The sequence below is a fragment of the Eutrema salsugineum genome, unplaced genomic scaffold (genome assembly GCF_000478725.1).
Source record: "Eutrema salsugineum unplaced genomic scaffold, Eutsalg1_0 scaffold_7, whole genome shotgun sequence".
In the NCBI taxonomy this organism is placed as follows: Eukaryota; Viridiplantae; Streptophyta; class Magnoliopsida; order Brassicales; family Brassicaceae; genus Eutrema; species Eutrema salsugineum.
Window position 1 is genome coordinate 428,763 of NW_006256486.1, and position 13,940 is coordinate 442,702.

General features: G+C 38.2%; 2 protein-coding genes across 2 annotated transcripts; one reads left to right on the forward strand and one right to left on the reverse strand.

The window, feature by feature from the left end:
* The first annotated feature begins 2,571 nt into the window (after window positions 1-2,571).
* On the forward strand, window positions 2,572-3,038 carry LOC112082858 (arabinogalactan peptide 21). Its single transcript, XM_024150467.1, has one exon. The coding sequence runs from the start codon at window positions 2,658-2,660 to the stop codon at window positions 2,835-2,837; it is 180 nt and encodes a 59-aa protein (XP_024006235.1). The 5' UTR covers window positions 2,572-2,657; the 3' UTR covers window positions 2,838-3,038.
* LOC18011126 (mediator of RNA polymerase II transcription subunit 13) lies at window positions 2,864-13,913 on the reverse strand. The gene is made up of 24 exons (XM_006392586.2): window positions 13,619-13,913; window positions 13,402-13,475; window positions 13,166-13,305; window positions 12,992-13,078; window positions 12,766-12,853; window positions 12,596-12,673; window positions 12,301-12,378; window positions 12,131-12,210; window positions 11,594-11,672; window positions 11,166-11,480; window positions 10,815-10,874; window positions 10,336-10,570; window positions 10,211-10,259; window positions 9,982-10,130; window positions 8,382-9,734; window positions 7,961-8,138; window positions 7,684-7,801; window positions 7,502-7,589; window positions 7,301-7,379; window positions 6,865-7,160; window positions 5,700-6,765; window positions 5,186-5,551; window positions 3,903-5,060; window positions 2,864-3,819 (listed from the first exon to the last, which is right to left on the reverse strand). Exons 1-23 carry the CDS (start codon window positions 13,640-13,642, stop codon window positions 4,456-4,458), a joined length of 5,685 nt encoding a protein of 1,894 aa, XP_006392648.1. The 5' UTR covers window positions 13,643-13,913; the 3' UTR covers window positions 2,864-3,819; window positions 3,903-4,455.
* Between the last annotated feature and the right edge of the window lie 27 nt (window positions 13,914-13,940).

Here is a 13,940-nt window from a genome sequence, read left to right on the forward strand (position 1 = left end):
CAATTGTTTACTTGAATAACTCAGTTTTGTCATTTAAGAAAGAAACATATTGTTTACTTGAATAATTCGTTTTGTCATTCAAGAAAAAAACATATTGTTTACTTGAATAATTAGCTTTATTTTATTTCTCTTTTTATTTAAGCAATTAAATTAGGAAATGGCTATAAAGTTAATCGTAACTCGCAAGCTAAATCTATAGAAATATATATTGGGCTGCTATGAGGCCCAATAAATTTCAAATCATTGTATCTTGATTTCAAAAGACTCGTACTAAAGTTAACCGCATGGTATTGTGAGTAGATTCAAGACAAGTAAAATTTTTGCTTAAATGAATTTACTGAATATTGAATAAGATCAAAAGGTAAAAAGATCGAGAGTTAAAAATATCGAAAGGTAAATAGTTCATTTGAGCATCAAGACTAAAATGATTTTGATTGAACACAAAGCAACTCTCAAGGTTACATTAATAGTTCTCATAAAACAGGTATTTATACTACTCTGATTTGCTTAAAACCATAAACACATAGGTTTCAACATCATATTGGACTTGTGTTAATATTCTCTCGCAAACTTGGCATCAGGCGAAAGCAACATTGCTAAGTTTGGAAACACAACTTTGCGGAAAAGTATTCAATGTTCCACCCATGTCAAGTTTGCGAGAGAATTATACCATCCTTATATCCAAGCCCATGTATGCAACACAAAGTTAATGAAGTCCATGTGTTTAGGGTTTAGCAAGTATAAATATTTATCTTATGAGAACTTCTTTTGTAACCTTGAGAGTTATATCAACGTAATCCACCTGATTTTTGTTACAAGTTAAAGCTTTTTTTTTTCTTTTGCATTTGAATATATAAAGCTTTATGAGTTGATTTTATCTCAATCCATTTTATCTTTTTTCATTAAGCTCTTATGAGAATAAATGAGCTTGTTTTAAACTACTTACATGTCATACTAATATTTTTCTTGAATTCGGAAATATAAGAAACGTATGGACAAAGAGAAAAAATCATCATTCAAGTTTTAAAAAGAAACCAAATCCTACAGCAAAAATCAAAAACTAAAAATTCAAAATCAAAATTTTTTAAAAATAAATTTAAAAACTTTTAACAATCATGGCCTAATACTAGTCTGAGTGAGGAAAAACAAAAGAATTAGAAGCTCAAAGACAAAACGTATATATTTGTTATCTTTTTGTTAGAGTATATATTTGTATTTAGTACTATTGAAGAAAGAAAACTGCATTAGTCACTAATCCATACTATTTTTTATTGTATGAAATGGTGGTAATATTTGTTTCTCCATGACTTCCTAAGAAACTGTAAATAGGATGCAAAACAAAGTTTTCATTACAGGTTTTTGAACAAAGGAACTAGATCTGAATCACACCAGCGGTCCAATAAATTTCAAAGTTAAATTGTTCCAAATTGGAACTCATTATGCGTTGGTCAAAAAAGTTTAAACTTTTATTTAATAATTAACATAAGTTAAAATTTTGAATCTCACTTTCTCGTTGCGGCCTTGTTTAGACAATTAATTTGCTGATTTAAAACTTCAACCGTTAGTGCTAATTCATTAAAAAAAATGGGAAGGAGAATTATATGCAGCTCACGAAACTGAAAATAGTTATATATTAAAATCAAAATAAAAGAGAGATAACAACTCGTTTTAATTTCGAAATCCGAAAACAAAAACAACAGCAAAGACTTGGTTTGTTATGGTTTCCGGGTCCACTAAAACAGCTTATGATTATGCATAATTATATGTTTGGTATTTTTAATTTTTTCCAGCTATTTTTATTTGTTATCCTCTTATTTGTCAGTTTGATTTTTGTTTATAATTACAACGAATGTGCTATTCCATTACAGTATTGCAATGACCAAAGGAAGAAAAATCAAAATTAACAGTCATTAAGAAAAATATTATACATTAACCTGTAATGGGGTTGTTGGTCATTTTCATAGTTTGGTGTGAACGTGAACGTTGGGACAGAACTTGTTTAATTTCAAGGAAACACTAAAACGGCTAATTGACCCTTTAATGAAATGAAAAACACTATAAAGTAATTCTTAAAGGAGTATTCTAGAAAGAAAGAAAGAAAATAATCGTTGAAGATAATTAGGCAGCAGATACGTTAAGTATATAATCAATGAAAAAATTGGGTTTGTTAACAATCAAAGTTTCAATGTTTAGTAGACTCGCTTACGAACGATTACTTTACTTTTCACATTTCCTCTTTAAATTCTCAAAATTACTATGTTAACTAATAGGCAACAGCTAATCTCTAAATACACAAGAATAAAACGTAATTAGAGTAAAAAGAAGAAAAACACTAATCAATTTATTGTTACTTTTTTTCTTTTGAACTAGTCATGTGAACACACAAACAAAAAAGTAATGATATAATTAAACAAAACAAATTAGTAAAAGCATTTTTAAAATGTGAGGTTGGAAAGAAAAAAAGGACAGTGGTTGAGAAAGAGAAGAATGTGGTTTGGGCCAAGAGACAGCCAATTCGCCAGCTGTAAAATCTCCTTCAACTTTTGTATAAATAGACAATACCATCCCCACAACTATTATCATCACAAACACACACACACATACACCAAAGAACAACAAAATCTTTCTTTCTTCTTCATACATCAAAGAGAGAAGCAATGGAGGCAATGAAGATGATGGTTGTTTTCATGGCCGTTGCAGTGGCTTTCTCAGCCGTAGGACAAGTTGCGGCCGCCACCATGGAGGCTCCGGCTCCAAGCCCAACTTCTGATGCTGCTATGTTTGTACCGGCATTGTTTGCATCTGTTGTTGCTTTGGCATCTGGTCTTCTCTTTTGAGCCCGAAACACACACACTTATCATTCTTTTTTTTTTCTCCATTCATTTTATTGTTTTGGTTAATGAGTTTGTGTGATTTGACTCTATTGTTATCATAGAGTCTTGTATTATTCTTAATGTAACCATCTGTTTCTATATGTGCTTGTATGTATTTACGTATCATCAGTCGTCAGACTGTTTATGGATTCGTTTTTCTTACAATCTGTCCACAAATCCATGAAAAGCATCACATAACTTGTTATATGGAACTTACAAAATATCAGATGTCATTGATTTGGGTTCACACAAAGATCAATAATAAGAGAGGGAAATTATCTTGAGGTCGGTGGAATCAATGATGTGATGAGCTGTATTTGGAAGGTTGTGTGGGGGCATTATGATGCCGACATCATCATCATCATCATCATGGTGTTATGGTGCCTTAAGGCAACATGAGTATCCATGTGACTCACCCCAGAATGAAAGGTAAAGATGACCACCACAATAAATGTTATCTCATGAATGTAGATCAGAGATAGATACTAGACTAAACATTCTCTTTTTCTATCATAAAGAACAAATATAGATAGAAAATCAGCAGGAGTTAAAACCTAATCTGAATCACAAATACGAGTGCAAAAACCTATCAAGCTTATCCTAAATACAAAGCATCTGAAGTCATCTTCTTGGAAATTAACTAATTAAGTGTTAAAGCATTCATAGGGACCCAAAACAAACCACCCACTCACCAATCTTTCATTTCTTAATAGAACCTTACTCTGTCTGTATACATAACAGAATAAACTAAAAGGGTAAGACTGGGAATGTTGGACGTTTCAGACAAGAATCTGTTAAAGCCATGTGATGCATAGAAGAAAGAATGGGACCATGCCATAGCATTTAAGTTCTCATTACCTTTGCCTGGAAATAAAAACAAACGTCTTTGTAACTGGCCGCCGCTTTTATTGTCCAATTACTAGCTCTCCATCCATATTCTTGTGTCCTGAAAATCGCAAGTTCAATGGTCAAAGACGGACACTAAGTAAACTCCTTTTATGAAACAAAACCTAAAGATAAATAGCTTACCAGCATAAGAAACAGGAGCAACTCCAATAATGTAGAGAGGTCTCTTATAAACACCGAAGCAAGTTGCAATCTATAGGCTGGCAAACAGATAGTCGCAAGATGGTCCCAAAGATGGAAGAGAGACTCTTGAGTACTGAGAACCGAGTTTATTGTCAAAATCTTCAGCTGCACAACTCATAGGATCAGTTATTATGTGACTAATAAATAGAAAACCATTATGTCCAGCCTCAAAAGTAGCCGGAGTTCTACAAGAAAAAAAGTCTGCGCCCTGGGAAACCAAACTGAATGTCGTGCCAAATTTACAGAGGAATTATAAATAAAGTAAATTACAAATACAAGGTAAGGGGTAATAACGAAACTAATCTATTCACCTAAAGTGAAACCAGTAGAGCAAGCCGTAAATGCTATTTTTTTTACAGATTTTATAAGCCCCAAATAAAAACCTGGACTACATCTAGTAGATCTACACCATTTCTTCCTACTTTATAACGTATAGCACCGGTGAACTACCCCGAGAAACCGAAGTGCCTTAAATGTATGCTGCTGCTTTCTTTCAAACTCCCGATTTATCTGGTAGTCTGGAGACTTCTTTATCCGCAAAATGAAGCAGACGTCTCAATCTAAGAACCATATCACAGTGAAACGGCAACGCCGTCCGCCTATCCAGATATGCTGGACTAACAGTCATCCACGATAGAGCATGAAGTTCTGCCGCAACTGACTCAAGGATAAGATGGCTTTCAACCTCAAAATCTCTAGTTTCTTTGATTCCCCCGCCTTGCTTCATGATTCCTTGACGAATTTTGTCATGAGCGTGGTCATAACCACCATAATAGTCTATGAGACTTACAGAGAGAACGGATGGCCATTCTTCCTTCATGTTTATTCTCGAGTCCTTTCTCATGGAAGGCACAGCTTTTGAAACAACAAATCCAGTAGACAAGGGGATTGCACAGCCTTTGCTGTGAAGGAGGTGAGCAAGCGGAGGTGATTCCGCAGTTAAGCATGTAGGAAGCTGAAGAGGACTTGGGTGAAGAAAACGCATGTTGGGTGATGGTATCATCATGTAAGAGAAAGCCGTTGACCCAAGAGACTTGACAGGAGTGAAACCTTCAATGTAATTTATCGAACTCATACCAGTACTGCTCTGGCCACCACCTGCATAATAACCAGGTAAGTCAGAATCTTGCTTTATTTCTTGTGGAAATTTAGAATCAACCAAACAGGACATATATACGATTGAACTGTAAAAAAAAAACGATAGAAAGCAAAAAGAAACTGACCAGGAGATACCAACTCAGTCGGAAGAACAAAATGCAGAGAATGATCAAGTGAGATAGAAGCAAAACTGATGCTGTGAACCCACTGAAACAAACCCCTTGGAGTACCAGAAATAGTTTGCCCACCCATTATCTGCTTTCTTCCAGCAGATTGCCCCATCGTGCCTTTCACAAAGGTGGATGGCTTTGCATGAGAGCTGTAGAGTGTGCTAGTTGACGAGGCTCTCTCTTGAATCAAACTCAGATCCTGCTGTTGCAAGGAAGATCCGTTGTTATTGGTGGCTACGCCAGAAGGAGCAGAGCGTCGAAGTTGAATCGGCCACTTCTTAATCTCAGGACCTCCAGCTGAGTAAATTGCCTTTTGCCACTCTGTTATATCAGTTTCAAGTAGACAAAGATACCAGGGTTACGAAGCGAAATCTATTTCCCGGCGAATTTGGAATAAGAACGGGATGAAATCTCATATCAAGAACAGTATGTAAGGGTAAGATAAGAGGTATAAAATATGCAAATTTACCTAGGTATTCAAGCTCAAAGAAGCTTCCAATGCGTGTAATGACAAAATCCCTGGGTTTGAAAGATCCATTGTCAGGGGAAGAACATGCCTGTAGTATTTGACATCCCTGCTGCAGAACTTGAACAAAAAGACACTGCAGCCCTTTGGTATCCTGTCTACTGCTAATACCACCAAAGGGGAATATATGGGTGTCGAGCAATTCACCCCTGGCATCCGTCCAGATGCTTACAAGCCATCTCCAGTCCTCCGTCCAACCGTAGCAGCAATGCAAACTAGGAATAGCCTTTCCTTCAAGCTGGGATGTATCACCCTGGGAGCTTGATCCCGATGGTATACCTTCCATTGAATTCACGCCAGGTCCAGAACCTCTGCCGCCATCCTCAGGTATTGGCTTTGAAGACTCAGATCCCAAGCTGCCGAAAGTAGGTGAAACTCCACGCTCCACGGAACCAGGCTCGGAAAGAATGAAAAGTGGTTCAAATAAATAGAAAATTTCATCATTAAGGTAAAAATCTCCATTTCTGTTTGGGTCGCAGCTTAATCCTCCAGATCTTGCTATTGGCCAGGAGCTTTCCCAACCACCTGTTTCGCCATCTCTTGGATGTGTAGAACCTGTCATTCGAGAACCAACGCAGTCTTTCCAGATTCCTGAAATAGAGCTCATTGATGACAAGGCTGAAGAGGATCTGCTTGATAAAGATGAAGAGAGAAATCCATCATTAGGCATTCCTCGTGAAATTCTCCGAGCTTTATTGTAAACAGAAAAAGCAGTATCCTTGAGAATAACAAGCTCATTAAAGCTTGGACTTGTTATCCGGAAAATAGAATCAACAGACACCACTTGTAGAATTAGTTTAGGGACACTAAACCCCGAAAGCACTGGAATGTGAGATATTGATGCCTCGTCTACAGCAGCAGAACTACCAAACGCCCTTGCAACCTGACTGTTAAGCATCGATCTCCTGTCTCTATCTGGCTGTATTCCTGATCCAAGTGCAATAGACGATTCCACGATTGTCCTTAAAACTGCCGAAGGGTCGGGAAATGGACACACTATGTACACTACCTGAAAGAAAAGACAATTGTCAACAGCTACACTTTATAGAAATGGAAAAAGAAATACTTATCTCAGTTTACATATGTATTTTCTAACTCATATACCTACCATGCAAGGACTAGCTGATCCTTCTTTCTGGTTTGTGTAAAGGCAAGACCCAAGCTTCAGACCTTTCAGCGCTTTTGATAATGACTTCAGATAGCTGCTCACATTCCACCCATTCGATAAAGACAAAAAATAATCGCTCAGAGATCCAAGAAGCGATGTGTTATTGCTTTCAATCTTCATTGATTGAGGGCAATTAAGCAGAACAAATCCAGATGAGGATAATCTTCCAGCGTCAGTTTCCATCTGATTTCCCAGGATATGTGGCAAATGGGTTCCCAGTCTGCACGTCTCATAAACTATGCAACAAAGGTTCATCAGAACATAATGATGAGAAAAACTTTTGTTCCTTTAAAACCGTTTTTTTTTTTAAAAAAAAAACAAAAACCAGTTCCTGTCATTTTTTAGTGTAACCTAATTGGTAAATTCGTTGACTCACCAGTTCCAAGTTGCTGGAAGAAATCAGCAGCAGCACAGGTTAAAGGATCTATATCCGGGCATACAACAGTATAGTTAATCTGCGAAAGATAACAAAAAACAACCACAGGTATCTTAGTGGAGAAGAATATCAAATTATCAATGGGCTTACATGGTAGGAAAACAAAAGCATATCTCTCAGACGAGTTCCTTAAAAACTCACATTTTTCGGCAGAGCATATGGCTCAAAAGGGGCTTTTTCCCAATGTGGCAAGGAGTTGGTTGATATTTTAAGCCAGTCATCTTGGTACCTGTCACAGGGGAAAGGTGCTTATGTAACGAAAGCTCTAAATCACAGGGAAAAAATTATATTTATAAGACTTCAACACTGAGACATCTGCGTACCCGACAAGTATAGAAGGTGATGGAAGAACAAAAAGTGTTGGTCGGAGTAATTCTGAACTGTATATGTCTTGGCTATGAGCGGTCTCCTCTCCTTTCGCACCATCTACTACATTTGACGCTGCTTGTTTGCCAAGACATTTATTAATAACAAAATCATCAGAGATATTGACACGTATTCACTCTATCAGATATCAATGAACAACAACAGTAGAAACAGTAGAGTTCAACTAGATGATAGCCAGGTGAGACTGAGAAATAATCAGGATTCGTGTTTTACCTTCACTCAGGGTTGACTCAGCAGTAGATCCCTCAGAGATAGATCCTCCATCCACTGATTGATTTCGGCCCTTGCACCATTCTGTGACAGATAACGGGCCGTCTGACTGACCAAATGCAGATTTCAGAGCTGTTTTGATGTCAGATTGCAGTAGAGTAATGACAGACGAAGGAAAAACCTGGAAAAAAAATAATTTATCAGAATCAGGTTTAAAACGCCCGAAGAAATAATCTTGTAGCTTATAAATAACCAGCAGTCGCACAGAGAAGACAAAAGGTACCAGCAGGAGAAATATGAACAAGCTAGAAGCTTTATACGATATATCTGTGACCAGTTAACTTCTAGCCCATAACTAACAATTAAGAACGTTAAGACATTGAGTACCCTCATTTCCTAATCTTACATCATTTAAAAAGCTTACCTCAGCAGAGAGTGGATCAACTAGCTTGACACCCGCAATGTCCAGAGAATGACAGGAAGCCAAAGTTCCCCCACAACCTGCATGGCCAGCAGAGGGTCCACACGACAGCTCCCGTCTCCATAACTCTTCCAGTGCAAGCCAGCCATAAGGTCCATCTCCACAATCTGAATCCAGAGCTAAATCAACGAAAGACGTAGCTTGCTGTACAAGTAGCGCTATTCCGTCTAGAAGCTCCTGCAATGGCTGCCTTTGGCCATAAGAAAGCAAGCTGTCTTCGCTAAATGAACTATGGGGCAAGGATGAGCCTGCTTCAATATTCGGCGAACTAGCAGGTTTTGCTGCTTTGGGGACTGAAACAGTCCGCCACACGCCAACTGGTGCACTCATGTGGCTATCTAACATTCCTCCGTCAAAATCTCCAGCTATTCTGGTAGGTATTTCTTTCTTATATATCTCGTTCCTTGCAGATATGTTGTCTGTCAGAGTACTGGGCTCATTTGGCAGCTGGTTCAGGAAAAAGTTTCCAGTAAGCCTAGTCAGACTAACAGGTGAATGGTGCTTCGAAGAAATGACTATGTGCCGCATCCTGCACATGAAAGCTTGGAACATAACGCTTCCTACATCTGTTGCCAGCAAGGTCTTTGAAGATAATAAAGTACTTACAACACCAGATATGCCGTCAGTCTTTTTCCCCTGTACGGTCTTAACAGCACTACCAGCACTATAGTTTGAATACTTTAATTGAGAAACACCCTCCTTTGTACTCTTGTTGTCACTAACTACAGTAGGTAGCTTATCATATTGGTCTTTTCTGCTCTCTACTTGAGTGTAATACTTCGACTGAAACAAAGTTCTGCTATCATTGTTGCCAATGCATGCTTTTGATCCCAGCAAAATCTTATCGGCTACTCCATCAGAATCAGTAGCAGGTGGTGTGGGTCCATAAACGTAGTTACTCGTTCTTGAATTTGAACTCTCTACTTTGCGAGATTTGGGAAGATATGGGCTTTTGAAGAACGTCGAGGAAATCTCGCTCATAGGTGCTTCTACAGCTCCATACTCAGGAGCAAAGGTCATCATAGCTTCTGCTTTCATCAAATGATCGAACTCACCAGTAGAAGAGCTTGACATTTGATTTATAGGAACTGAAGTGACACTGCTGTTAAAGACTTCTTGATTTTTGATAAGGGACTCGTCTATGATAGGAGGAACAGGATTAAAGCTCTCAAAAGAGGAAAACCCAACAGGCAAAACAATCTGGTCTGATACATCCATCATATCGACTGGACTAGAACCTACATCAGCAGAATCTGGAGGAAACATGAGCGCATGAGACTCTGCTGTTCCCGGTGGCTACACAAACATAACAGATTAGGTGCTTTATTAGATAAGGACTGAACACCAAAGGCAATAGGATCAAAACACAATAAGAGGCATGACAAGAAGAGTGAAAGGGAGGCACAACCCTCCTCCCAAACGTCTAAGAGATACAGTCCAGATATCTGAGCTTATGCAGGACCAGAATATCATTCATCAGCATAGAGAATGCAAGTAATAGTTGCTAGATTATTAAGAAGGATAACAGAAGACCGGCAATTACCTCCCCAAAAGGCAAAGCATCATTCTCAAAGAAGTCACCAAAGTCTCCAAACTCTGAAAGAAGTGCCTGGATATCCATGCCAACTCCTCTATCATCATCCCCATCGTCGTCATCATCCCAATCCCAACCAATTTTATCATTTGCAATGCCTGGAACAACAGCTTATTAGTTTTAGTAGAACCAAGTCCTGCGTTAGATGCTTCTTGAATAGGTGCATTAGAGACAGTACCTACTTGACCGAATGACTCTGCCATCCCTGTTCGCGGCCGCTTGGAACCCTGCAAAGAATGTAACGTTACTTATTGGTTAGCAGTATTATGCAATCTTCACTCTTGCCACAGATAAAAGTCATACCATTTTTGGGCGATCATCATTACAAGTTAGACCAGATTGCCTACACGTCAAAGAATCTGCATCCGCGTCAAGGTCACCAGTTCTTGAAGTCATTCTCCAACCACTCCCGCTAGACGCACTACTTGTTGAACTAATGCTGCTATTACGGCTACTGCCGCTGCTATTGTAACCATTTTTTTCATAATATCCGTCACTCTTATTTCCAGATGCTCCAAGGAAGTCAAAATCACCAGCCCTGCATAAAAAAAAGTACAAAATGTTCAGGGATCATGAACAGACTCTTATAATGAAAAAGAAAATCGCTAAGCCTTATATCCGAAAACTCAGAAATGCCACAGAGCTCACTCCTATGGAGCTGCGAAACATGAGGTGTATACAACATTCAGTTTCTTCGGAGAAGTTAGGGATTGCATTTCAAGACCTCTATTTGTGAGTTCCCTTGTATAAAAAATCTCACAAAATAGAAGAAAAAGACTCACCAGTGCATAAATAACGATGAGCCTGCCAGTGATGGTCCTATCCAGTTTTGAAGCCAAAATCTGCAAGTATGATTTCACCTTGCATCAGCTCCAAGCTGAGGAAAGATCACAAGTATTACATCTTTTTCAAGCTCTGTAACATGGGTCTGAAACAAATCCTAAAAACCCTCTCATTACGACCCTACAAACTCAATTTTTTGAATACATACATGCACACCCTGAAAAAATTGTAGAAAGCTTTAACATAAACGATATAACTTGTCCATAATTAGCCAGCGTTAATAGCCAATGTCGATCTTACCGTTAATTACTCAACAAAATCTAAAGAACCTCCTCACCTTGACAGTTTACCTTTTTAAAGAAAATTTAGCAAATGCCGACTGTAAGATTGGCACAAGCACTGCCTCAGCTGGATATATGAACTTTTTTTCACACACCGATAAAACATCTGGTTGTCCTTTCCGGTGATCTTTACTCCCAACTGAAGGTTCAGGACACTGATTATGGGGGAAGGTCGAATTAGTTTGACTTGTGTTGTCATTTATATTTTGGCAGCAACCAAGTGTAACTTCCACGTAACAATGATTGCCATTTATCATACGGGGCCCACGACCAACATGAGAAGCGAGACCAATATATCCACTCGAAGTCCTTAAGTTTCCAGAACTGTTGGACAGAAAAATCTAATTTTAGTTGAGAAAATTGGTTCCATCAGATTACTAGCTGAGCACTTCACAAAAAATGTCTGACTTGGACGAAAGTAAAGGTATGAATTGCACCTGAAGTAGACTTGCTTGACAAGGTCATTGGGACAGAATCCAGTGAGGCTGCCCCGCATTCCATGAGGAGAAACAATCACTGGTGGAATAACATAAGCCTGTGAGAAGTGTTTCTATTAAAGAAAAAGCTCCTATCTTTCTTGAAGCACATGTATAAGGCACAACAATCATTTCATGTCTCAACTAAAAACATTTGGCTTCAAAGGATTACATGTAGCACAATCTATTATCTCACTCTTGGCCAACCCCAGAAAGAAAAACAATGCAGATAAGCTCTTGTGCCATGCAAAAACATGAGATGCTGTAACTCTGCTCGAGGAACTTAGGTAGCAGTAGACTACACTGGTTTCTTTTCAGAATCGAATGCATTAAAAATTGAGTTCAAAAGTCGCATGCTCTTAATTCATTCACTACTATATTAGTACAAAGCAGGAATAGATGGATAAACATCTGGAACTAGTGCCATCAACTTCTTTTGAGCTATCATAGACAAGAGCAGAATTTAGCGTTGCAAGTGATGATGGAAAAATGACTAACCTGGAAGCCTATAACTGGAGTTTTTCAAAGAACTCCTTAACAGTCTTTCGGCATCGCTACATGAAAGTGTCCGGACATTCCTTCGCGCATTAAATTCAGTGTTAGTATCACAATTACATAAGAAGCACTAAACCATAATTTCGAAAATGTATGAAAAAAATTTTACGGACTTGGCGGATACAATGACATGGACAAAAACTGCCTCTTCGGTAGCAGCAAAGATGAATTCAACAGTAGGCTGTCCCCTCCTGCATAAGTATCAAAGGAGCATTAGCCACAAACCTAATCATAGATTTCTTCGGAACTAAAAAATTACACTCAGGAAACAAAGGTCTTGCAGACTCATATTTAACTGATAGCAGCGGCTATAGGAGGAGATATGGTTGGAAAGCCAGAGGAAAAAATGTATATTTGCATAAGGGAAATATTTCAAGAAACGAACTCAGTGATTATCGCTTTTGATACCTCAAATAATCTTCACTTTGAGGGCTGAATTTTGAAAAAACGTCTCCAAATCTCATGTAGGAAAGTCCAGTCAATGCTCTGGCCACATATCAAACAACTTAATATGAGATATTTTCAATCCATTATGTCCCTAATCCAACCATTATGTCTGGAGATCATAAGAAACTAACCTTTCAATGCAATTACGTAAAGACTGTGAAAAGGCAACTGATATCTCTTCAGAGTCCCCAGGTGCTACCCAGATTCCTGACGCAACGACTTTTAACAGGAGAAACAAAAAGTAAGGACATGTATACCAGAACAGACATATGGATTAAACAGTCATTAAACAAAAAATCAGAATAGAGTCAAAAATGGTTTGAGGAAAACGATCAATAAATGAGTAGCAAAATATACCTCTAAGTTTTGAGACTGCAGCCTGAGCTTTATCAGTGATTGATGAATGACGCCCAGGAAGAAAAAGCCAAAGCTTGATCTTTTCATCTGAGCAGCAGCAGCGAGGAATGATCATCAGATACAACTAAAAGCTTACAAGATTGGCTAAACTAGGAGAGTGTGGTTAAGCTTTACCAGGGTTGTATAAACCTTGAGATGGATCCCAAGGTCCAACAAAGGAATTGGTCCATGTGCAAAGAAATCCTTCCTTCTGCAACCGCAAATGAGATGAAAGCACAAGATATGATGCAACATCATTCTGCTCAGCTCTTGAACTGAAATCTCCAGAGTGACAGGACTAATTAGTACACACACACACTGTCACATCAAGTAAACACCAATTGAAAAGAAAAAAAGAAAAAAGCTTCAACCTTCTATCAGAGCCAGGATTCAGCTCAGTTTCACTTGGAAGAAACTGAAACCAAGAAACATTATGTAGACCCCCCTGTGGAAAGTTAATCAGGAGATTATCAAATATCAACTTTTTACAGCGAAAAACAAGAACTTTCTTTCTCTCACACACTAGGAAATTTAGTACTACAAGAAGAATGTGGATGATGGAAAGACAAGTGAAGTAAGAAGACTTACAATTCTGAAAACATTAGTCCACATCACTTGAATCGCTTGCTTTCTCCACTTATAGGATAAGAATCATTACTTCAAATCGTCAAGAACCTAAAGAAGCTCGGAATCGCGAGGGAGGAACAATTCCCATAAAAAGTCAAGATTAGAATTTGTCGAGGAAGAGTGATACAAATCGGTCGAAAGATTCTTCCTCGATCTTCTATGTTTATCTCTCCCTTCCTGATCAAAAAAAGAAAAAAAAAATCTCTCTAAGACTTGTTTCCCGTGGTTTCACCTTTCATAAAAACCAGATCCAAACGCTCTCGCTCTTTAGGGTTTTTTTGTT